Source organism: Uloborus diversus, chromosome 3, assembly GCF_026930045.1.
Source record: "Uloborus diversus isolate 005 chromosome 3, Udiv.v.3.1, whole genome shotgun sequence".
Lineage (NCBI taxonomy): Eukaryota > Metazoa > Arthropoda > Arachnida > Araneae > Uloboridae > Uloborus > Uloborus diversus.
The window spans coordinates 126,713,008-126,740,067 of record NC_072733.1 but is presented as its reverse complement, the minus strand read 5'-3'; the positions used below and the strand labels follow the sequence as shown (position 1 = coordinate 126,740,067).

Genomic DNA, 27,060 nt, shown 5'->3' with positions numbered 1-27,060 from the left:
AAAAACAGAATCATTGACATGCACGTGAAGAATTTTTGGTTCCCCAGATGCTACATCCCCCCCCCCAATGGTATCCAAATTTTTCACTCATTGGAATCGCAACGTAGATTTTTAGTACATAATCATTATTACTTAAGCATATATCAACCAGTTCGTTTTACCCGGACTGTTTTTCCAAGAAACTTGCAATAATCTCAAATAAGTTGTTGGATAAGATCTTAATAAATTAAATTAAGTACTTATTGTAGCCAAAACTTTCATTGTATATATTAAAGATCAACAATACACCTTTATTTAGAGATTTAAAATAGTTACTTTCAGTATTCCAAACTGTGAAGCGAATCCCCCCCCCCCCAAAAAAAAGAGTGATTTTTCCTATGTTGCTCGCACACCACGATAATCTCTGGTATAGATACGAAATGGCATTTAGTGTATTAACTTTCAAGAATGCGTAAGAGCAATAAAAAATAACTCTATAATAGTTGTATAAATTCTAAATAAACTATCATCGGAATTCTATCAAATGCATATTAACAAGGAAAATACATTTGTATTAACATGTACAAAGATATTCAACAACACTTACATATGACCAGCGGTGCTAAAAGCATCTGGATACAGCTAATCCAATAGGCTTTATTTTAAATTGATAACACGAGATCCTTAAACTATTCTCACTGCTAGAGCACACAATATAACTAACGAATAGAATTGTTCAAAGTATTGAGCAAAATATTAAAACCACAAAAATATTCTAATACTGACTCGGTAAAACCCACATCAAATCACCAGGGCGATCAAAACACATCTGCCAGTCTAAAAATGGCGCGAACATTTTTCCAAACCTACAAAGTTCAAATGCTTATAAACAATTTCGACATACGAGTATATTACTCTCCAGACATGAAATAGCAAGCTATCTATTTTGTCTACAGCATCTGAGTTGTTATTCTAAATATGCTTTTAATTAGCAGAATGTAACAGTACGATTAATAAGCACTATCAATAAGTGATGTTTATCATGACTTGAAGACTAATCGGAGCAAAGTACAGCACAGCGGCAACCCTAGAAATGGAAAAATTCCGTTTTCGTCGGGATGTTTACGTTTTTGTAAGGAAAAAATACATTTTGAAGCATTACGGAACTATTCTGTTAAAATCAGTCAGAAAACTACCTGAATTTTCAGGGTTTTTTTAACAGTGTACTCTGGAGTTACTGAACTGATATATCTGGTGTAAAGTTACGCATCGCTTGCGGAGGGTTACACCATGGTAATGTAACTATAGCGTAAAGTCTCACTAATTTCTGCGTAATATTACACTAGAATTTTCTCTATGGTTACAGAGAAATTGCTTGAAATGTTACACATTAACAAAAATTAAGCTTTCGTCTGACTTTCCTAAACGGGTACTCATTTTTAATTGCAAGTAGACTTATACTTCAAGTTAACTGTTCGATGGTTTAAATTATCTAAATATAATATGATCAAGTAATAATTTCTTTCTATACGCTTTAAATTGAAAGTACAAAAATTAATTAGTTGGTTACAATGCTTGAAATTTCGTTATAACAGTACATTTTAATAAATCATGCTAGAATCCCCTTGTTTTTTGTCATCATTACAGTTTTTGCTATCAATCATTCGCTTATTCAATATTGATCAAGTTCATGCCTTTTCACAACCAATATACACCAACTAGGGGCTGCCGCCCCTCCCCTGCTCGACAACCCCCCCGGAACTGCTTTTCAGTTCCATGCGGATCCCTTCGGGATCCGAGCTCGCTGTGCTCGCTCACCAGAAACTACTATACTGTAGTCTGGTAATGATGAGTAAATGTGTACTATAAATCACACTGAACGATTGCAAGCAAATGTTGCAAACTTGTGAACGACCCCTCACGATTCGTCGCCTATCCAAGAATTATTGAAATTTGGCGCATTTGATATCTGATAACATTCTGAATTTTTAAGATATTCAACTGGAATTTAATTATGCAATGAGGAATCAAGTTGGGTTTTAGATTATAGAAGTTATAAATTTGTTATAAATATAATCTTTCACGCATGTGCAGTGAAAAAATAATTGCTTTAAATGACCATATTTTTTGAGCAATCACGATTGCTTATTGTTCTCATTTGACCATTTTTGGTGTCCGTGCCTTTTTCAACTTGGACCAGAAGCCTATGCAGCACTACCGCCTACCGTCCTCTGCTGGCGGCGCGGCGCGGCTGCTCCGGTTTTGAGCTACCCGCTTCTCCTAGTCGGAGGCGTCCATGTCCTACACACACGCACGTTCACACACACACACAACTTCACACACATACCCTCACACACGCCTCCGTGCATACACACAGGTCTACGCACACACACAACTATGCACACGTAACCGCCCAGGAGGAGAGGCAGGCTTGGGGGGGGGGGGGGAGGACAGGAGCCGTTTCTAGAAACAATAACTCCAATGAGTAGGGTCCTATCTCAGTTCGTGATTGCGAAAATCATAATTTGAATTCAAAATTTCAGAATTCAAATTTTAATCATTTTAATTTCAAATTTTAGTATTAAACTTTTTTTGTATGCTGTCAAGTTTTCTGAGAGTTTAGTAAGCTTTGATGGAAAACTTTGTGTGTTACTAGCCAAAAACCCTCAAATAAAATTCTAGTTTTAAAAGAAATGCTTATATCTTTGTGAACACCAGTGATACTTTCTCGAAAGTATGTAAAATAATTGTACATAGTAAGTTAACTATTTTCTGTAATTTACAGCTTATTCTCAGCTATTTACGATGAATGATGATCAAAAAATATTTTTGTTTTCCTCCGTTTGTTACTGATCCCTGAAACGCAAGGGTGGTATAGCTTTCATTGGAAAATGGCAGTTGGAGCATACCTTTTATGTGACAAAAGTTTCAAAGCAATTAGTCTCTTATTTCTTCAGAATTCTTTGAAAATGTGAATTTTTGAAAGTGTTTTCATTCTTTTGGTCATACAGTGCATATATCTGAATTTTTTTTATTCATGTTGATTCAAAAAATGTGTTCCCTAATAAGCTATTTTTAAAAAAAGTTTTAAGTTCCTTCATGAATAAAAATTATCTGGATTTCTTTTTTTAATTATACTGTACGAAAATAGTTTTATAACTTAAAAGCATATTACTACAAGAATTGAATCACGAAAACTCAACACAAAAACCAGAAATTTAATAACATATTAATTGAATCTTAATTACATTTATGAATGTAAGTTTCTTCTGAAAATCTGTGGTGGTATTCGAAGTGAAGTGCGCCACTTCCAAGGTTTTTTTTTTTTTTTTTTTTTTTTTTCAACGTGAGCATATTTTTGGATACGCGGCTTATAATAAATCAGATTCTCTAATTTTACAAACGAAAAAAATGTGAAAAACAAAAAGAGAAAAGGGTCGTTTAATGATTTTAAAACATTTTAGGGGCCTAGTCCCAAGCATCTCTCCTTGTTACAAATGTTAATGTTTTTAAACTTTTCATCCCTCTAGCCCTTCACAGGAATGCTAATGGTTAGTTTAATCCTCTCTTTCCCCTCTAAATTAAAATAATGGCAATGAAGTTGTCGAAAACTTAAGAAAATAAGAGATGCCATTTCCAAAAAATGGTGGGTGACAGAGGAAAACGTTGGTCATATTTGGTTTTAGAAGGTCATTTTACCTAAGAACCAACAGGAAGATTTTCTTTTAAAAATAATGTTCGTGTTTATTGATTACATTAGTCAACTTGAAATTTTTTACAAAATTTCCTTAATTTAAGAAAAAAATGAATTTTTGTAGAAAATTATAAACTTTTTTGCTTTTGCGGCATACCTAAATATTTTTTTTATTTAAATAAAAAAAGTTTGTGGTATATGTTGATCTGTAGGCGCAACTTTTTTGAATTTCCGAATTTTTTTTTTTTTTTTTACTAATGCACCCATTAGCGCAGCCAGAAAAACCTTCTGGACGGGGTTTTTTCGATAAAAAGCACCATCCGGAGGGGGTTTTTTGATCAAAAATACCTTCTGGCGGGGATTTCTTGATAAAATATAGTCCTTTCAAATGTACTACTGTGTTCTAATAACTACTGTAATTAGAATACTCATTTATGCTATAACCAATGCCTCTGGGGGCTGTTTTTACCCTCAAAACCCGCCTTCGCTGTGCTACTGCATGTGAATAGTCCTTCAAAAAAGAGAGGATATTTTATGAATAGGTTTAAAAGATTCTTCGGTTAAATGATTTATGAATTTCGGCTCACTTACTAACATTTCGTTCGCGAACCCTCGAAAATACATAGTTATTCCAAAACTTTCAATTTTGGCCCAATATATTAACTTCGAAGTTGAGCCTTCAGCAAAACAGGTCAACGCCATCTTTCAGTGGTAAATATCTTCATGTTTAAGTTTTCACCAAAATCTTTACTTTCCGAAGATTGTGTCGTGGATCCTTGTTAAACCTTTCTGCAGCATTGAAATCCAACACGCATTTGTCACATTAAATGACTCGTTACAACATTCCATTTGGCCCCTCAATCCCTTCCCCCGTTGAAAGCCGAAGGTCAGACCTAGACGGAAGACAGTTAGGATTAAAAAACTGCGCAAGATGATCTTCTACAGTGTTTACCGACAGTGGCTTAAAATTTATGCTCTTTCACCGAAAACATTTGACCCTGGTTTTTGCTAGTTACTGCAGATAATGTAGATTTCGCATCGAGGAGAGATTTATTGGTAGATGTTTTAGCAATTGGTGTGCAGGTTTGTTAAATAGGAAGGGCCGATGGTAGTGTGGAAAGCTCCATATTCGCTCCAACCTTCTGAACTTTTCTTCCTTAGAGGCACTTTTTTTTTTTTAAATTGGGGAGAAGAAAATTTATTTGAAGAAAATTCTTGCTTTTCACAGACTTCATAAATCAGATGGGATAACGAAACTGCGCCCCAAGGACCCAAAAGAATTTTGCAGCGCAATACTTCAAACTCAGACCTCTTGACAAGTGTATATGTAACGAAATATGAGTGGCTTAAAACTTCATCTACTGAAATCTGGTTAATGTTGAGATAAAGAGAAATTTCTTTCGGATTACTTTTCGTTTAATGTTGTTAGAAAGATTTCGTAACAATGTTGTGATTTCAACCCCATACTTTAGCAGTAAACTCGATTACTAAACGTACTGAGAATTCGTGTAGTAATCTCAGTCTTTATTTTGCCAGACTACCATCTCTCTAGTGTGCACTGCATTAGTAACAAATTAATAAAACATATGACTTGAAACATTTTCCTATTCATAAAAACGATAAAAATGTCACCTTTTTAGCCGTAACTTTTTAAATGAAGAAAGAAGTGAGAAAAACCCTTTTTCTTTAGCTTTTAAAAAGACGTACTGTTTAATTTAATTTCAATGAAAATTCAAATATCTTCATTAATCTTTATTTAACTCTTAATGTGTATAAAATAAGGTGACAAAATTTACTCTAACAGCATTGTTTTAAATCAAATTAGAGAAACCTTTGTTTCCTAAATTTTTATTTCATGATCTCCACTTGAGAAAAACTATTTCATTATTTAATTCTTACATCTAAATCTAGATAATTTTCCATGAGTTTTTCAAAATCTGATTCAAGATTTCCGCAAATTTCTGGGACACAAAATGGATGCGGGAACACAGAGCTTCTCACGAGGGGGTCATGGCACAAAACTGTGCAGTTGAAATATTTAGCAGGTGTTGTTTTGGAGAGTCTAAATCTCTTAGTTTTGGAAGGGTCTTATAATGGGGGAGGTACGGGGGTTACTCTTTGCATTTGAGGTGGTGCACTAATGCTTTTCCGAGGATGGAAACTTTTGAAAAACATGTAGTTCAATTTCAATCATTCTGCAGCGCAATAACATAATGAAGTGATATGTAATCTGGAAGGAGTTGTCATAGCCAGGAATGCACCCTATAAAACAGTTGGCGCAAAGGTTATCAGTTTGGGATATGTATATAATGTCCAAGGCTCTGAAGGTTAGCTGATTTGCAGGAAGAATTTAAAATTGCTAAAAGTAAACAATTCTTCACGAAATAATTAAATCGTCAAAATGAAAACACTTAGCGTTTCAAACTTTCTGTTTTGAAATTGCGATAACTACTTAAAATATTGCCTTTTATGAACTGTCATAGGCAGTGCGTATGTGCTAGATGTCGAAATTCTTGTACCAGCATCCCCAAATCAGAGCCACCAAATGAGCCTTCTGTTCTACATCAAGCATGTATTGAACGAGATCAGTTTATTTGTGCAGAACTATTTGCCTCTAGAAACTTTTTCCCATTCAAGAAATTTTTAACTAGTACGAGAGAGGAACTAATTGTTTAAAGTCTTATGCTCCACTAATTTCGTACTTTTTCGAAAAGCGTCGAATAGAATTTGTAACAGTGTTTAATTTAAATTGTGATTCTTCATCTTGGTGATAACTCCTAGAGCACATGTTTCACGAATGTATTTTTTAAATAAGCTAATACTAATTTCTATGCCATTGATGAAAGTTTAAATAATGTTTACTTAATTAGAAATAATCAGCTCATTTTTCTTTGTTTCTTTTTTAGCTCTGTCAAAGTTTTTTTTTTTTACTTTTGACATTTATAAGTTAGTTTGTGCACTTGTTGTTATTATTGTTTTAATTATATATAGTACTACATTACATGGTAAAGCATATGGTGGACTACTATGCCTTACGCTTTGACTTTTTTGCATCATGCGATTTTAGCTCTTGTAGTTATTGTTGGATTTTATTCATCAATTCAGTTTAAAACTCAGATCTTATACTGACCTCAGACCAAGAACAACAGCGACAACTAGTTTAAGATGTTTTGCACCTGGGTGCAATTTTGAAGTGAAAAATGTTGAATATTCATCGCAAGCGCAGCTTCTTTACTACCAGACTTTTGTTGCATTTTCTTTCGATGTAGTCTATAGAGCCCTTTCAGTCTTTGTTTAGTTCCATCAGCAGTTGATTCATCACGGACGTCATTTCTTAGTAGTAAATAAACAAAAGTATTATACTTTTGGAAAATATGCAGATAAGACCCCAATTTGAGGTAAAAAATTTTGTACACTATTTTTAGTCATAGCCTTTAGTTAACGCGAAAGTAAAAATTTCGATCAAAAATGGGACAGCGTAAAATTTTAATTGTTTTCAGGGAATCATTATTGGATTCAATGAAGATCATAAAAATTCAAATAGAAAGAATAAATACGCACTCGGCTTTGTTAAATTGACCAACGTTGTGATTGAAAGCTTGATTATGCATTTTGTATTTGTCTCAATCTGATTACATAGCACGGTAAAAAAAAAAAACTTCAAAAAGCTTCCGACTCCATTCCTTTATGACTTTTATGTACAGCAGTGGCGCCCAACCTTCGGCCCGTGGGCCATTTGTGGTCCGTGAAGCTGATCCGTGTGACCCATTGATACATTCAATATTACAAATCGAAGCAGCTATTTTGGTGCCTTCCAAAACTAGCAATCATCTTCACTTGGTGTTGCAAATGATTGTTGCAAATTTGACATTGAATAGTCAGAAGTACGCTTCTAAGAAACAGTTGGAAGCTTCGTATGATAGCAACAATTCTTAATTTGTAATTTTCTTTCCTTATCGATTTTTTCCCATTATTATCTTAAAATATTTATTTATTTATTTTTAATTTTATATGTGATCTGGCTCGCGAGATTCATCTTAGTACGCGGTCCGGCCCGCGAATAAAAAACGTTATGGCACCACTAATGTACGGGATTTGATGTTTGTTGAAAGATTTCAACGGAAGTCTTTTATGTGGTAAAAGTTACAGAATAATTGGGTGCTGCAGATACGAAGGGCGAACTCAACACTGGACTTTTTTTCATCATCTTCTCAGGAGATCAAAAAAAAAAAAAAGAATCACTTAAAAAAAAAGGAAAAAAATAAGTAAAACCTTATTTTTAAAAAGTCTTAAATTTTTGGAGATGTCTAGTGAGTCATTTAGTATCAAATCCAGCTTGATCCAATCTTTAAAATCTTACAGAAGAGAGAAAAAATTATTTGCACTTGAATACTAAGTGTTGAGTTGAACTTGAAACACTTATTAAACTTTTTTTTTAATGGAAAGTCGTTTTTTTTTCTTTTTTTTTTTTAAATAGAACTTCGTGGGTTTTTTTTTTCCCCGCGGCTGTTTTTGACCTAACTGCTGTCCCAAGCCGCTTTGCAGCGTGATAGTATCCACCAAGGACTATCAAATTATGAAATAAAAATATTTTGAAAATTCATGGATGGAGTTGGTTTTGATACTAGAAAACTGAAGTATTCCTTTCACCAGGGTTGCTACCAGACACCATGTAGTATAGCTTTTAGACCACTAAGAGTTCCGCTGTTGGTCAATATATTTGAATCGATTATTTCAAAAAGGGAATAAGTCCTAAGGGGAATCCATTGGACTTACGCCTTTTCTGAAATAACAGATTCATTTGACAAAGTCATTAAATTCAAAATTATTATACCAAGCCTCCACTATATTCGTGGGCACTTATCCAAATCCAATAAAGGTCATGACCTTAACCCTAGAACAAAATTTCAATGAACAATGCTTATCATTTTGGCAAATGCTTTTACCGTGTTTCCGTAAATATTACACAAAAATGTACTATCTGTAACTTCCTCCATGCAAGCATTATCTCATCCCTTTCTCGCGAGCGTATCCTTGCAAGGATTCATTTCTAAGATAGAACATTCTGATGTTTTCAAGGCTCATTCCTGACTTTCCCTGAGATAATGATTCGTAAGATCATGCTGAAAGGACGAAAAAGAGCTTATAACAGGAAACATTCCAGCGCCTGTACCAAAAGATTCATGCTTGAACGACTTAGCTCTTCGAACGGTATTTCCTACTCATATAGTTTCATAACAATTGCCTTAACGATTGGTCCGCAAAGGTTATGGTTGACGTAAAAAAGAGAGTTTTCTTTTGTTTGATTGTCATGCTTTCCAAAATGTCTCAAGTATCTGTTTACAGCTCTAAATGCTTAAATATAGGAAGAGTGAAAAATGCTTAAGTCAAGATTTCCACGTATCAGTACATTAAGAATTTTTTTAAAATATTTTGGAAGGACAGAACTTATTTTGTTTTATATTTCTCGACATTTTTTTTTTTTTCAAATACACACTATAGGCAGTGATTATTCCTCAATAGATTTCCCGATGCTTGATTTTTGTGAGCATATTTTTAATCAACAAACCATAAATATAAGAATCGTTTCATAATCATGCAATAAACGTATTCTTGTATTTTATAAAATAATGACTTTCAAAGTAATAAAGAATTTACTGTACTTTATGCAAATGTTAATTAGTTTATTGAATTTATAGCAGTTCATCCATTAGAATTCCCATTTTGCAATGGGCTTCAGGCATGTTTGACTCATTTCTAGGTATAACATAGAAGCTTCTTTATTTTTCAGACATTTGAACAAGAAATAAATCTGGTAGGCAGTAGTATTTCTCTGACACTGATCAGTGAACAATCTCATTTTGTCATCAAAGCTACTTCGATAGATTTCTTAGTCTGTATCAATAGATAGTGGAGTAGAAATTACTAAGTACATTAGTTGAACTGTATGCAACAGCATATCTACTTATATTTGTTAGTAATTATCTATGGCTGATAGCAATATGAAATTCAACAGATCCCCCCCCCCCCAATGACTAAGAGCAAAAAGTAAGCTATTTTGTCAATGGAACCCAAAGACATAGTGTGAAAGACGAGCCAGCTTGTCAATGCTTTTTAATTGCAATATAATTTGGGACGCATCTTGTCTAAATACTATCAGAAAAAAATTCGAAGCTTAAACTGTATAGTCAGAAGTTCCTAACGACCCAATTTGAATCGTAAGGCATCCTGTCACGGCATCTATAACAAAAAATTATCAAGTGTGATTTCGCAAAGTGATGTTTTCTAAAAGGCTTCTAATGGCAAAAATGTGAAACATAAGTTGCCTCATCAAAAGACTTTAAGGCCTCATACACACGAGGTGGTTAGTGGAATCAACTTTTCGAAAAAAGTGGCCTATAAACTAGATGACTGGCGTTTTCGTTGTCTCCACCCAAGACAACTTAGTTGAATAATTTTTTCTTCTAATAAGCTGAATTTATTCGAACAGCTGCTCCACAACGCTGTTAAAACTGAACAGAGTTGATTCTCAACTTGTTTACTCTTGTGTAGAGCAAACACTTGGTAATGTCCCGATAAGTACAATCAACTAAATAGTTTAGTTGATCACACAAACTGCAATTGAACACATTTAAGTTGAACAAGTAATTTAAACACATTTAAATAGTTGAGTAGTATGAGAATGGTAGCCGTACATGTACCAGGTGTGCCGGGCACCTGGCAATCGACTGTCGTGTGAAAGATGACAGGCGAGTTCTTCACTTTTCAACCTGTTAACATTTCCAATTAACTACTCGTTTGAAAGTTGATTCAACTTAGTTGCCTCGTGTGAAAAAGGTCTTACAGCAAAATATAATACATATGTCACAATAAGAACTACGAACTATCTCGCTACAGTTCCCAACAACACAAAATAAACCAGATGATATTTATGACTCTTTCTAAAAATATTTCATGTTTGATTCGTAACAGTGCATTCTAATACCATAAGCTTATTGTTCTTTCAATGATTTACCTAACTTATAAGAATTTTTATATAACATTTGCTATGAATTATGAATAAACTCTAGTTCATGCGCATCATTTAATCCGAAACTAAAGTTACGCACGGGAGACTGATACAGCAAAGTGAATCTGAAAAACGGCTTTTTGTCACGTTTTCTTCCGGAAATAATCCTCTTTAGAAGTATAATGCAATGTTTTCATTATTTTGACTGCTTTTGTCTCTTGTTCTATGATGAATAAACGACTTTGAGATGGTGAAATATATGTATCTACACAACACAGTACGGAAGAAGATCATGTTATAGAATTTAGAGAAGAAGGAAATATTTACTTACGGATAAGTTATTAATATTTCATAATGGAAGTAAGATGGAAGCGCATCACAGAGCAATTTTATTGAGTTCTTTTTTTTTTTTTTTTTTCTTTTTTTTTTTTTTTTGTAGTTTTACTTATTGCTTTGCCAGCAATGTTATAATTTCTTATTTATAAAATTTAAAAATAATGTTTAAAAACTCTCGTAATTGCAGGTATTGCGAACTTAAAATCTTCATTTAAGTGAAATATTCAACATGTACACAAATTTAATTTTTTAAAGCGGAAATGCTACTGATGCATGCATTGAAAAATTCAAAATCGGAATTTAAGTGAGGCATTCAATATGTATACATATATTAGACAAAGTTTAAAAAAAAATTAGGCAGATAGCATCATTGGAACTCATTTTCACAAAGAGGTATACGTTTCTTTAGCTAACATAAATTTGCATTTGTATTAGAATGTTTGTTGTTTTAAATTTTGCTCTGTTTTTTTTTCCCCTCCTCCAGGTTTTGTAGTTATTCAGAGAAGATGAGGTAGTTCTTCAAGATAATTCAATGCTTTTTCTTATTAAAAAGATTCATGTAGCTGAGTTTTGAAAATTATTTAATAGTGTACAACTTTAACGTTTGAAAATAGTCTTTTTGTAAAAAATTCAAGAACTCTACATTTTTTTTTTTTTTTTTTGAAATATTTGCCACTTTTCATTTTTGCGAGTTGAAGATTGACTTTTTAAACTGATCGCTTCTTAGTGTTTTAACCATAGACCTTAATTTTCCACTAGGAAAGAAGAATGCAAAGTAATGAGTCGTATTTTATAAGCATGAGCTCAATAAAAGACCGTACACTACTAATCTGGAAGTCAATCCTGACTTTGGAAGTCGAGATGTGCAGGTATATGCCATGAATGAGATGCTGTTCGGTTCTTCACCTTACATTCTGGTTAAGAGTTTATTTATGGTATTTATTTACCAAAAGGTTACTCTGTCTCGTACTAAAATTATACTGGAAGTATTTTCCTAATGCATGCAAAAATTGCGCAAATGTAAAAGCTGGAGACTCATTCGATATTCGTTGTCTTAGGCATGGTTTACTCTCAATCGGGTATTTCTGAATGCCCAATGTGTTTGTGTGGTTAAGATCGCTGTCTTTCACCCAGACAACCCAAACATGAAGCAGTTCAAAGGTTTTACGCTGAAAGTAAGGAATCTTTTGCTGAAATGGTATGTCTGATTAACAACAAAAATAAAATACTTTGTCCTGGTACAGGGTGTTTATAAAGTCTGCCATTGATGAAGAAAATTTATTTAAAAAGAACTTGTTCAGATTTTTGCATGTTTTTTTTTTTTTTTTTAGTTTGATGCATATCTCTTAAAGATTTAACTACAACGTTAACATACGTGAACATGAGAACCTAAAGTAGCTCTAAAAAGATCTATACAGTGTTCAACTTCGTACCCGGCACGAGCACAACGAGAATTTACCATGTGTGTGTGGGGGGGGGGGGTTAGGGGATAACAGCATCTACATGTAAACAATCATAATCGGATTAGCAAAGTACGTTAAAACCAAGGGTTCAGGGTGATTTCCCTTGTTGTGTCTCTGGCGCCTGGTATTAGCATGTTTTCTGTTCGCACCCATTATTATACTTCTTTATACTATACCGTCCCCCATATATATACTCATTACATATCGTGCTCAATAATTGTTCTGTCTGGGGATGTGACAAGACAGGGAACCAATGTTGCAAAAACTGTCTTTGGCAAAACCCCTATGGATAAAAGAATGCACTAAGTTTTTTTTTTTCAATTATTTTATAGATGCGGTTTGCAGTTTCTTACGTTAGCGGCACTTACATCACTTTGGTTAATTCTGTAATTCTGTACTTAGGGATTTCATCCATTAGCAGTTCTCCAGTTGGGGGGGGGGGGGGAGACGCCTTTCCCAGAATATTTGATTTATTATAGAAAAAATAGAACACATTTAATGTAAATTGATTTCAAACCACCTAAAAAAAAAATGGTCCGCTTTTTGAATTAAAACTAGCTTGAAAATTTCAAACTGACCTTTCTTGGCCTAGCAAAAGATTGAAACAATTTTAAACAATGGTATCTACAGCAATAAAAAAAATGAATTTCCCAAATATTTTTTTCGAACCTACTTTACGGTCCATAATTTAAAACTTGAAGTCTTCACATATTTAACGTGTACTATACATCTTCATTAGTAGGCCTGCATTAGTAAGCTTCGGGACTAGATTCTAGCGACTAACTACGAAGGAAAGAAAGCCTTACTCTTTTTGCTAACCATTTCGTGTATTCTACCACGCATTCTGTAACCATACATTATTAAATGAAAAATATATACTTGGAATTTGTAATTTCTTTAAAAGTATGAGATCACGCAAACCAAGTTCCATTTTGAGTTAATTTTCAATGAAGTTTGTAATCTTTACTAATAATAAAGCTGAAAGTCTCTCTGTCCGGATTTCTCTCTCTGTCAAGATCTTTGTCTGTCAGGATCTCTGTGACACGCATAGCGCCTAGTCCGTTCGGCCGATTTTCATGAAATTTGGCATAGAATTAGTTTGTAGCATGGGGTTGTGCACCTTGAAGCGATTTTTCGAAAATTCGATTTCATTCTTTTTCTATTCCAATTTTAAGAACATTTTCCCGAGCAAAATTATCATATGATGGACGAGTAAATTACAAAATTATCATAGCGTGGAACCGTAACATGGGCAAGCCAATTGGCGAGAAGTTCATCATACATTATTTGTAAATATACAGGCGAACCAAAAGACCTTTTAATTTTCTACTACGGGTAAAGTCGTGCGGGTGCCACTAGTAATAACATAAGACAAATGAATAAGAGTGTGAAGCGTTTAGTTTAAAAGGCTAGTATTTTAGTTTGTTTTAAAGTTTTTGTTTTAGTTTTCACTAAAATGATGTCGATAGCTGTCGAGTTTTTAAAAGCTTTAAAAAAGTTTTTACTAGCATGCTTTGGAGTTATCACCGATGTAAATTTATTTATTTATTTATATTGTTAATTTATTTTAGAGTTGTTATCAGTCATTATTTCTATCTATTTATTTAATTTTAATATCCCTTTCCACCCCCAAATCCAATTTCAACGCGAAACTTTTTCTTAAAGTGAAAAAGGAGTCTTTCTTTTAATGCATTAAGAATACTGCTTGAAGATTTTCATTCAATTCTAACTCGTTTCATGCGGGGTTTTTTTTTTTGAATGCATGAGATTAATATTAATATCACAACACAATTTATTTCAGGCAACCGCTTTTTTTCAGCTGTTGAAAGTCATTTTGGGCATTAAAGAGTAGCTGTAAATAATTTTAGTTCGTGTTTTGCAGCAGAGATTTAAAAACGCTTAAAATAACATTAATCTAGTGAATATACTTTTGTTTCTGTCGTAAGTTTCAGCAAAACTATTAAAACTTCAGTTTTTGCAAATAATCTCTCTCTCTAAAATGCTTTTCCTGCTTGTTAATTGAAGCAAAAGAAAATTTCGAAAAATCACTTTCTATCATTTTCAGCAAATCGTTAGTTGAAAACATTTTTTTTTTCCCCGAAAAAGGAAAACTTATTACGAACCTGGAATGCAGAATTTGGTTAATTAAGAAATTCCTTCCGTGTAAAGATCCTCGCGAGTTATTTTATAAGCACAACATAAAGCAGAGAACTTTTATTGCATATTAGCAAAAATATTTTTACTCATCCATGCATATTCCATACTTTGTTTGAATCTCCGAATTGAAGAAATTGTCATTTTAATAACTTCGCACAGTTGCTGATGTTTTAACAAATTTGTTCTAAGTTTAAACTAGATATTTTTTCCTGGTATAAATGGGTCGTCATTACAAATTGTAAATAATAGTTATAAATACGTTGTATTTTCAATTCCGAATAGGACGATAATATATTCGTCAAATTTCTCAGGGGCATTGAGTAACTTAATTTGTAATCCATCTACTCTTTAAATCAAAAATCATGTTTTTACCGGGACGAGAGGGGAGTAACTTTTGTTTTTCCATGAACTACAGTCCAAAGTCAATTTTTCCGTTTATAGAATACCATAGAAAGGGATGATTTCTCTTTACACTTATTCACTGTTCATAAGACAAATATTGGGAATTCGCGTTTTTCGCTTTTCCGTGTGAATTCAAAAATTAGTTCGCACTGATTTGCTGTGCTAAGCACAAAAGTGGTACCTGCAGCTGAGCTGAAAAGGAGAAATTACCTTTTAAAGTAGAAGAATGTGAAATAGCGGGACAGGTGAATTAGTGAAATATTTACTATGATTTTGGCACCATGCGACACCTATCAAATAATATTTTAACTATGCCGTCTATTGCAGTCTGGAAAAAAATAACTCTGAAAATCAACGCATATAATAAAAAAGAAAGCCTGCCTCTCCTCCTGGGCGGTTACGTGTGCATAGTTGTGTGTGTAAGTGTGTAGGCTTGTGTGTGTGCGTAGACCTGTGTGTATGCACGTGTGTGTGTGCATGTGTGTGAGCGTGCGTGTGTGTAGGACATGGACGCCTCCGACCAGGAGAAGCGGATAGCTCAGGACTGGAGCAGCAGCGCCGCGCCGCCTGCAGCGGACGGTGGGCGGTGGTGCTGCAGTTGCTTCTGGTTCAAGCTGAAAAAGGCACGGACCTCAAAAACGGTCAAATGAGAACAATAAGCAATCGTGATTGCTCAATAAAAGTACAAGCAATTTTCAAAAATCGATACTCGCATTGTAATATTTTTTTGTAAGTCAAAATTTATTTTCGAACAAAGTTCTTGCTAGTAACATTTTAAATATTAATTGAGATCTACCATTATTTGGAACAGAAGTTATTTATTTGATATTAAGCTTATTTTTATTTTAAATGTTTTATAGTTGTTCAAGTGCATGTGGAACAAAGCAGATGGGGTTAAGTGAAACAGTTTATTTCATTTATTTATTCAATGGTTTATTAAACCACTGACGTGTTCAAATATTTATTCATTTACATTCTTTCATTTAATAAATCATATATTCATTTATTTGTTCACTTATTTTCTTATTTATTCATTCATTTCTCATATAGTATTTAATTTAATTATTTATTTATTCGTTTATTGTTTCATTATCTATTCATTTATTCATTAAGATTTCTTTTACTTCCACGTTTATTTGATCAAAAATATTTTCAAGGGTCGAATTTGTTTTTTACTTTGCCATATGAAAAAAATAGAAAAAAGTGGAAACGTTCTTTTTTTTTTTTTTTTTTTTGAAGGTACACATTTTAATGCCAAAAATTAAAAATAATGTTTGAACGCAAGTTTTATCATACGATACATCGTTCTTTCTTTACTTATTGTAATTTTCAACTCAAATTTCCAGTTTGTTCGTTTTGAAAAAGGTAAGTGACCTAAACAATTTCACTTTGCCCCACATTCCAACTACTACACCTCTTTTTACTTTTTTCGTATGCTAGTTCTTCAGAATTTTTTCTTCCTATTTCACAATTACCTTCAAGCATTGTATTTAAATAAAATATGTTGCACAGAATCGCCTGTTGAAAATAACTCAATTTTGCTAAAAAGTGCAAATACGACTTGTGAGCAATGATTATCAGCAGTTCAGAACATATCGCTCATAAGACTTGTTACATAAAATTAATTTATGCTTCACATTATCTTTGATACAGCGTAACCACGCTTGTCTAGTAACTATAATTTTCGTCCCTTTTTTTTCAGTGTGACCTGTCCTTCATGCTTGCTGGAGTGGTGCTTTAACTGCCATGCTCCGTGGCATGGCTCGTTGACGTGCAAGCAGTTCAGGAAGGGCGACCGGTTGCTGCGGTCATGGGCTCGGGAAAGAAATCATGGCCAATTAAACGCACAGAGATGCCCGAAGTGCAAGGTAAGGCGATCTCAACTGTTATAGCCTCATCAAAGAGGGGTAAATAAAATCGTTATTCATGGATAATGATGTTCTGTTGTAACACAGTGAAACTTCAACTGATAGTTCTCGCATGCATCTATGAGCTTGCTTTAAAGGATCGCTGAAAGGGATAGTAAGGAAGTTGCGGATTTTAGTTTATTTTCATTTGACAAATGTTTTTAGATGTGTTTCATTATTTATTTATTATTGTTATTACCCTTCACTTTTGATTTTCTTTAATATGAAGTGACCTTTGTGTGGAGAAGTAAAAGGAAATCAACAACGTTCTGTCGCAAAAAACAGCAGATTACTGTTTACACGTGCTTCGGGGTTTAGGGAGCCCCCTTTTCAATGCAAAAGAGCGAGCTTTTGGATTTTGCACTGAAAAGGGGGTTTTCTGAAACCCGAAACACGTGTATGCAGTCATCTGTTAACAGGGGCGGATCTAGAGACATGGGGGCCATGACCCGTCCCAAAGCTTTATGAGTTTTTAAAAGAAAAGAAAAAAAAGGATTAATATAAGAAATAAACAAAATTTAACACATATGTTTTACTTCTATAAAAAAAATAGGTTTTAATTGGGAGATAAATTATATCTTTTTAATCAAAAACACAACTAATTTCATTTCTAAAATTTTTTTCATCGTTTGCATTATTTCTTGATGCCAACTTGAGACAATTAGACATTCTATAAATGCTCATGTCCTTAAAGTAGTTTTTCGCAGAAGAGCCACCAAACCTTTCTTTCCCTAAGACCAGTCAAAAAGTAACTTTAGTTTCAAACTTAAAAAAAATAAATAAATAAATAAATAAATAAAATAAATAAAAAGGAAAAAGAAATTGAGAGGTCTTTTCGTTCTTTCGTCGTTTGTAAATTTAGCAAAAAATAGCGTTTTTAAAACTTCAGAGTTTAAAATTTTCCGGTAGAGTCGCCGGTATCTTTAAAATTAGTAAAAACTAACTTCATTTTTGCAAAATATCCGGTAGGAACTAAGCTTATTTTTCCTTAAGAACACCAAAAAACCTAAAACATGAGATTTTTTACTAGAAAATTTTCCAAGACCCCCGACCTTCTTTTCCTTGCCACAAATAATCTGAAGCTGCGTTTTAAACTTGCATTTCGAAAAATTTTCAACGTAAATCTCCCCCACTTCCGTTCTTCCGCTGACGCAACCGAAGACAGCATACCATTAAGGTTTAAAGAATTATTAAGTTTAGATATCTTTGGCGTCAAAGCTGCAGACTGCACATAAATAATTTTTCGGCGCTAACATTTTATTTATTTATTTATTTTATTTTATTTTATTTTATTTATTTATTTATTTTTTTTTTTTTGTTATTTTTAAATTTAAACTTGGTATAAAAACTTGTAGATGGGTAAAGGGGGGGGGGGGTGGAAAAATCGACAATCTGGCACTTTTGAGAGGTGAACATTAGACCAAACATCTCAATTAAGTTTGTTAAAAAGTTTCGAATGGCCCTTCCCAATATGAACGGCTAGATCCGTCACTGTCTGTTAATTTGTGAAATAAAACGTTGCTGTTTGCTATTTCCTTTTATTTCTTTAATGACTCAAAAGTATTAAGTGCTTTCACACTTAATGAGATTTTTTGCATTACAAATACTCAGATATTTTTTTGATTGAAGAAATTTAAACAGTTGATTTGGGAACTTAACCGATATAATTCAAATATTTGAAAATGTGATTCCCCTTTATGAAATGAAAATTTGATTCCGGTAAACTGTAATCCTAATGCTGTACGCGATATCCAAAACGTTTTGACTTGAAATATATCAGCTAGTAAAGCTCTTACGAATTGTTAGTTATGCTAAATAAATAGTTGTGTTTAGCTATGAAAATATTCCAACAGATTAATTGCATATTTCAGTGAAAGCAGGATAAAGCGGAACAAATATTTGGCCACGAGTAACAAGGACACGTCCCAGGGGTGCCCATAAGAAGGGATTATGGCGCAAGTTGCGCCATCAAAATTTTGGGGGGGGGGGGGGGGTTTCCAGAACTTTTTTTTTCTTTAGAACATGAAATTTTTGAATTTTGGAAAGAAAAAATATTTACTTATTCAACAAGAAATAGATGCATTAATAATACTTTTTTCACGTACTCTTCAGTTCCGCCTTCAAGAGGGATACACTCCCCAGTTTTTTAGAAGTGGAGCCGCCAATTTTATTTTAGCGATGAAAACGAACGAAGAGAAAGGGAAACTCTTCGTTGCTTAAAAAAAAATTAGAATAGTAATTATAAATGAACAAGTGAAATAATAGTGAGACAAAAAGGATTTTTTCTGTAAAATTTGAATAAAAAATGTAATCTTAAAATACAATTTGGGAACATCCATGATTCTCTTTTATTAAGAGTTGCGGAAATGTACGCTTCAAACATTTTTATTAACCAAAAAAAGTATTCAGTACAGTACACTCTTCACTAGGCCGCAGAATGTGTATGTCTGCCTAGTCGGAAACTACGGACTTGGCTCAAATTCAAGTATTGTGCGTAGAGTAAAATTAACATAATGGGAGAGTGGAAAGGCGACAAAACCAACATGGTGCTGGTGCACGTCTTGTCTCTCGATGGCCCTGGTTATACAAAACTATGCTCCATGGTTCTTCAGTTAAAAAAAAAAAAAAAAAAAAAAAAAAACATAAATAAATAGGACAGCTTCATTAGAACAGCCCATAGGATAGGGTTCGCCGAAACATTCCTATATGTCTTTTTTTTTTGATGAAAAATAGTCCTGAAAATCATTGCAAGTGGAGAAAAATGTATGGGTCGCTGAAATAAATTTGAAAGAGAGAGGAAAAAAAAACAGTTAAATGCAAAGAGAGATTCAATGTATTGTAATGAATACTCACACCAAAAGTTCTAAATTTTTGAATGCAAAAATCGTAAGTAAATCCAGCTTAATCAAGAGATGCAGGTGGCATATTAAAAATAAAATGAAGTGGAATAGAGACCTAAGGTATCGCAGAAAAATACCACATCTTTTCAAAATGTTAAAAGTCCTTTTTCCAAGGCCGCAAACGCTTGTACTGCGAGAAAGCAAAAATATTAGGGGTGAAATTGAAAGTTTTACTATGGAAAATCCAAGCAAATAATCGTGTTTTTCAAAGGAAAATTGGAAGAAAATATTACCACAATATGTTTATCAGTAATTAAAATTGAAAATGAAGATAGGAGGAACGTAGCCAAAATGAAAAGAAGAGTGGGGAACTCCAAACCCTTCTTTTTACGTCCCCAAAGCTGCTCTAAAAATGAGTTTTTAAAATTTAGGTTTTGAAAAAATCCCGGAAAAATGTTCTCAAACCTCATCTTTTTGCCTAACGTCATTAAAGATGGCCTACACCTGAATATTTAGGACTGCAATTTTGAAAAACCATGAGAGTGCTCCCGACGTAACCTCCGAGAAACGCCCTCTCAATTAATCATGCATCCTCATTCAAGGTCGAATAAATTTCGTCTTTTGGACTCCAATTTAAAAATAAACTCCTTGAGTTGTCCCGAAACTGTCGTCCTCCAAATATTACTGAAGATCCACAAAAATTTCATTGTTAAGGCTTCAATTTAGAGAATTTTTCGGGGGAGAGATCTCCAAAACCTTCTACTCCTCTAACAGTATTAATATATCGTCTACGATTGCTTTAATTGAATTTCAATTTCGAAAATTTGCCAGGGGAGGACTCCGAATCTCTCCACTCATTAGCATTAACAAAAATCTTCTAAAACTGCGGTTTCTACGGATCGAAATTTCTTTTTCGAGAGAATGCCTCTCTCTCTCTCGCCAACATCATCGAAAAATGCCTTAAATCTAGCTTTTAGTGCTTCAATTATGAAACATTTCTGGTCGCGAGCCCCTTCAAAACTCCCCCCCCCCCTATCATCGAAGGTTGGCTTTAATTACGTTTTCGGAGCTTTGATTTCAAGAAACAGGCGGTGCACTAAATTTTAACAAAAAAGTCTACAATCGCGTTTTTAAGACTTCAAAATTTCAAAAAATTTTGCTGGGGGGTGGGGGGGCCGCATCTCATCCCCTTAATATTACCATGAATCGTCTAAAACTGCATTTTTCGATCAACAATTTTAAAAAAATTCCCGGGGGAGAGCCCCCGGACCCCCCTTTACGCGTCATAATCAGAAATAATTCACAATTGGGATTGCGTGCTTGAAGTTTGCATTTTGAAAAATTATAGAACGATGACCTTGAGTCTCTTCCTCCCTTAACATCACCATAGATCGTCTAAATTTGTGTTTTTCAAATAACAGTCTTGAAAATTCATCGAAGGAGAGCCCCTGGACTCCCCTCCTCTGAACATAATTAAATATAACGTACGATTGTGTTGGGAGCTGAAATTTGGAAAAATTATCGGGAGAGGCTATCCTGGAACTCCTCTCCCCTTTCTCCCAAACTTAAAATATAGTTTAAAACTCCGTTTTTATGTCTTCAAATTGCGAAATAATTCAAGAAGGTAGCACTTCGACACCCCCTAATTTTGATTGAATATTATCCTTACGATTATTTATATTGCTAGTACAAAGGTCTAGTAATATGACTATCCCTGCTAAACCAGAAGCCAAATCTTCTCTCTCTCTCTCTGCACATTCGAACATGCGTTTGAAAAAAAAGGAGATGAAAGGAGCATCACAGACGGCATGGAGTTGGTGTCCATTTCGAAGCTGGATCAGAAGATTTGATTTCTTTTCAATATCTTATAAATTTTCTGGAAGTAGCACAAATCTGCATGATGAATACGTGTGACAGTGATGCGAGGGAGGGAGGTCAAAAATGTTTTATTGTTTGTAATAATTCTGACAATCGTTAAGAATTAGTTTTGAAGTCCCTCCAATCGTCAATTAATATATTTTCTTCATTAACTAGCTTATGCTTATAAAGAGTTTTTCACTTCACTTTACTCTCATCTTCTCTACCATTTTTAAACTGATTGTTTCAATTTATCATTAAATGATTTTTATTAAAACTTTCAGTGATGTTGGTTTTCACTGATGGAAGTAGAACAGTCTGTTCTTAAGGTGTTTAAATTATTTTTCGTAAATCATATTTACTTTCTTCCATATCTGATATGTATAGAAGGATATTTGATTCGTTAAAATTCTCAAGTTCTGATTTTCGATGTGTACAGAATAGCTGAATCCATTTTTGAGGATTTCCGAAAAATACCTGTCATGGTGTGCGTGATCCATCTTTTTTTGGCTATGCGACTTCAATTTTGGAAAACTTCCAGGAGAGCGCCCCCACTGTAATGCCAGAATGACACCCTCTTTATCATCAAGAGTCATCTAAAACTGCGTTTCTAGTAATGCAATTTTGGAAAATTTATAGGAGAGAGCCCCTGGTTCCCCTCTCTTTCCTTAAGGGGGTCCGGGACACAAAAATCCTCAAATTTTGCAATTTTTTTTTATAATTTGAAAAATTGCTCCGTTTTTTTCTGCTTAAGAGGACGTTTGAATCTTGTTTCTACCTTAAATAGAACGAAAGTTATAGTTATTTTTGTTGCATGCATCTAACGAATGTGTACATAACTTTAAAACTTTAAACGCGTTTTTCTCCATGGTGCAATTTTTCCCGATTTCTTGCATTCAAACTCTTATAAGTCAGGAACCGATATAGATAAAGTAATGAAACTTGGAGCATATCTTTTTCAAGCAATTTACTTTAATTTTTATTCGGCGAATTTGAAAAAAACGTTTACTTCAAAAATTATGATTTTTTAAAAAAAAAGTATCTTCGAATTTTTCGAAATTTTTCTTCAAATATTTTTTATTTTTTATTGAATCAATATTTTTAAAATCGCCGAATAAAAATTAAAGCTTAGATATTTGTGCATACTTTTTTGAAAAAAAATTGAAAATTGACCAACAATATTTTGAGTTATAGCAATTTAAAGCAACCCCATTTTTTTGAAAAAAACTAATTAAATTTAAATAAAAAAATAATTTTTTTTCATATTTATGTTATGATTTTGCTTATTAAATAAATGATGAATCAGTTCAAAAAATTTCAAAACTCTAAAGTAGATAATAAAAAAATTTTCAAAATGTGTCCCGGACCCCCTTAACACGATCAAAGACAAGCCTAGCATTGCGTTTTTGGAGTATCGATTTCAAAAAATTGCCGGGGGAATGGCACCGAAATTCACCTTCCACTAACATTATCAAGATATATCAGAACGACGTTTCTAAAGCTACAAGTTCGGAAATTTAAGTGGAGCGCCCCTCTCCCTCCTCCCTACTCTCGTCAACATTATTAAAAAGTCATCTTAAATTTGGTTTTTAGGTCTTCAGTATCGAGAACATTCCGGGAGAGCTTCCCGGAAGAGAGAAAACTCTTTTTCTTAACGTCACAGAGATCGGCTACTATTGCGATTTTAGAACTTCAATTTCAGAAAACTGCTTGTCCCGCGACCATAGATAGCGTTCTTAAGACTTTAATTTCAAAAATTTTCCAGGGGCGAGTCCTAGGATCTCTTCTTTCCTTAACATTGCCACAGATAGTCTAAAACTGCGTTTTTAGAACTACAATTTTGAAAACAAAGGAAAGCCCTCCTTAACACAACGGTAGACTATTTACAATTGCGCTTTTAAAGTTTAAATATTGAAAAATTACCGGGAAGGGGCCACCAAACCTTTTATTCTCCTAACATCACCAGAGATCGTGTAAAAAACTGTGGTTTTAAAATTACAACTCCAAATATTTTCCGGATGATAAACTCCCCGGACCCCCTATCTAATTGACAATAAATTTCCGTTTCACGGTTCATGTTGTATACATCTAGTAATGACTCCATTCCAAGCCAGAAAATTGTCCCTGTAATTATTCATGCGTTTGAAAAAAAAAGGTGTTGCAAAATTCAGGGATACCCAAAACTTGTTTACTCAAGGTCCATGTTTTAAAATTAGAGAAGGAAAAGCGGGTCAACATTCCAACAACATTTCAGTTCAAATATCATTTGTTAGCGCTCCCCCCCCCCCGTGAATATGACTGAAAATTAAACACTCTAAAAATTGTTATGTTTAACCCAATTCGAAAGCGAGAAAACTTTTGGGGGGGGGGGGAATTTGCGCCATTGAGCTTGGGGGGGATGGGCACCCCTGACACGTTCCGCCTTTGTTTGGACTAATTAAAGCTCAGAGCAAGTTTTGTATTTGTTTATACTCTATTTAAACTAAGTTACAAAATATTTACCTTCTTTTCGAAATATGTATACTTACCTGAATAAAAGCTCAATAAAATTCCATCGAGATAATTCTGCAAGTATTCGTTTCTATTTACATGAGCTCTAAAGTAGTTTGGCAGTGGAAGTAATCAAATTATAATATTGTGAATTAAAAAAAACAGGCAAAATAGAAAGAAAATTCACTAACGATTTTTTTCATCTTATTTAAAATCGATTCTAATCTTAGGCTTGTATAGGCTAATATATGGCTTGACACAGTAAATTTATTCCGTCATATCACTTTTTACTTCTAATGTAAATTTTGTGTCGAAATTATTTGCTTACATTTGGTACTTTTTATTGATATGGTAGAGTGTCAGCTTTATTTTATTTTTAACAAATAACTTATTTTCTATTATTTTTTTCTATTTACTTACATTCTTCTTTTTCTATTTCGTATTCGTTTTTTGTTGTTTCAGTGCGTGAAAATACGTTTTCAGGTTAATTCAAGATTTTAGCCTTCGAAATTTTCAGAGGTTGTTTTAGGAAAACGAGTTTTTCTTTTCCAAGTTCGTCAAAAGGATAACATGGAAAGAATCTTCGGAACTAAACTTTTTATGATCATGTAGAAACAAAAATAACATCGAGGTTTCTATTCTACAGTGTAAAAAAAAGTGACGATATGTCTCAGCAGAAGTAAAGGGATCGGACGCGTGTGACAAAAGAAAACCTTTGTGTGAAACGATTTGCAGTATTGCGCTACAAGTAGCAACGCTACTGCAGTTGCTACATTTTTTTAGTAGTTTGTATGATAGCGCACTATTAAAAAAAAATAGAGTAATGAGTAGTGCGATGCAAAAATATAGTAGTTTGTATCGATTTCCGAAAACTGCTTTTAAGTTAAGTTAGGAAAAAAAAGAAGAGGAAGAAACAATGTTCAAACAAATTTGACTGGTGCAAATATTACGCGAGTACATCAGCGGATGCAGTGCGATATAAGACTCATAAAAACACGAGCAAGTCAAATTATTTTGACGTCATACGTTCTCTCTGTTTTACACCATCATTTAGTTAGGCATCCCAATTTTCATATTTCGCCAATATTCGCATTGAATAGAGCGTGGTTTAGAAAGAAAAGAATAAGCGACAACTACTAATTTACTAGCACGTTTCTGTTTTCTGTCAGTCGAGAATGTCCCGTGTATGTACGTTTTAGATTTCAAGAGATTATTGTTCCAATATTCACCAAATATGGAAGATAATGTACATTTTATAGATGAGGATGATTTTGAACTGCATTTGCCGTCTTACAATAAATATTTGTATTATGGAAAAGTATGAAAACGGATTTTTTTCCGTTTCATGCAAACTTTGCCCGTTAAGCACAAAGCTTTCGGTGTCAATGTCATCCGCATATAAATTAAAATTTCACATTGAAGTAAGTTAAGCATACTTAGTTATGTATTGTAATTCGGATAGCTTATTTATCAGTATTTATTAATAAATACTAGTACCCCGTTTGGGGTATTTTTTTATCTTTCTTTAATTTTGCTTTTTTAGGGATTAAGTGTTGATCTATCGACATAATAAAAGTCAATTATTAAATACTTGTAAGTTTTTGAGACTAATTAATAGAATTGAAAAAACATTTTATTTCCTTTTATCGGATTCGTAAGAAAGGGGAGGGGGTCCAGGTCCAGACCCATTGCTTCAAACTCAAATTTAATTTATTAGTTCCTACAAAATATAAGTTTCTATAAAATTAACTCCTGAGAAGTTTTTTTTTTTTTTTTTAATTTTACCGGAGTCAAGAATTGGAATTGAGTGCTAAAGAAGTATAAAAGTATCCAGGAGATTTATTTTAATGATTAAAATTAAAAGTTGAGTGTGGATTCATCATCAAGCTTTCCACTTTTATAGAATCACCCATATAAACATATGACGCAGTGAGAAGCAAAGGGATGTAAGTGGACATTTTCAAGTTAGAATAAAACGCATTTAAAGATAACATCCTAGGTAGGCTTTCATTGAAATTTTTTTCTAAATCATGCTGTATAGCAGCAACTACCAGGGCTACGAGTACCATCTCTTGCCCCAAGACAGAGGAGAGGATCACCTACCATGTGTACTGGTTATCTCCAAATTTTTAATTTTGCCACTTACATCCCTTTGCTTCTCACTGTCTCATATGTTTTGGCAAAATGTAAAAATAATTTCGTATTAAATCGTTTGAAATTTCGTGCCTTCATTGAATATTTTATTTGTTTATTTCGTATAATCATTATTATTATAATAATATTGGTTTTTCTTGTTCAGATTCGAAATTTTATATTGAGGATATTTTTACTCCAGTTGACTTTTTTAACTTGGTTCTCCCCCACTTGAAAAATTTTACTTTTAATACTTGGAAGTAAAAAGTGCTTGAAGTTAAAATGTACCTAATGAAAAGTTCATTAATAGTTGAAATTTACAGAAATACGATGAATGAATTTGATATCGTTTTTATATTAACTAATAGTTTTCTTTTGCATAAAATAGACATACAGTCGGGTCCCGCAACAACGCGATCCGACTTGAGCGAAATGGCTATAATGCGAGTTTTTCATGAGTAATGAATTTTTTATTGCTGACACAAATTACTTGCTTGCAACATGAAATATTTTGGAAAGGAGCGGCGGAGCATTAGAATGGGATTCGTTGACACTAAATATTGGTTTCGTGAATGGACTTAAATCCCTTTAGCATCACTGACAGCGGAAGTTCACACACTGTATTAGTCTAAACAACGCTTTGCTTTAGTTTATACAAATTACCGCTCCGATTCTTAACGGTTTTTTTTTTTTCCCTTCTTATGAACGTTGATAAAACAGAATGGTTCCCAAACGAGGACTTTCATCTAAAATTAGCAAAAGTGGAAAGAAAAACAGAAAGTTTCTGACAATG

At 33.5% G+C, this 27,060-nt stretch overlaps 1 protein-coding gene across 1 annotated transcript in view; it reads left to right on the top strand.

The window, feature by feature from the left end:
- Window positions 1-27,060, top strand: part of LOC129218418 (E3 ubiquitin-protein ligase arih1l-like) — a 309,026-nt gene that overhangs the window by 271,148 nt on the left and 10,818 nt on the right. Inside the window, exon 2 of the mRNA XM_054852673.1 lies at window positions 16,743-16,908. Coding sequence (XP_054708648.1) covers window positions 16,743-16,908 — 166 coding nt within the window. The remainder of the gene's footprint in view (window positions 1-16,742; window positions 16,909-27,060) is intronic.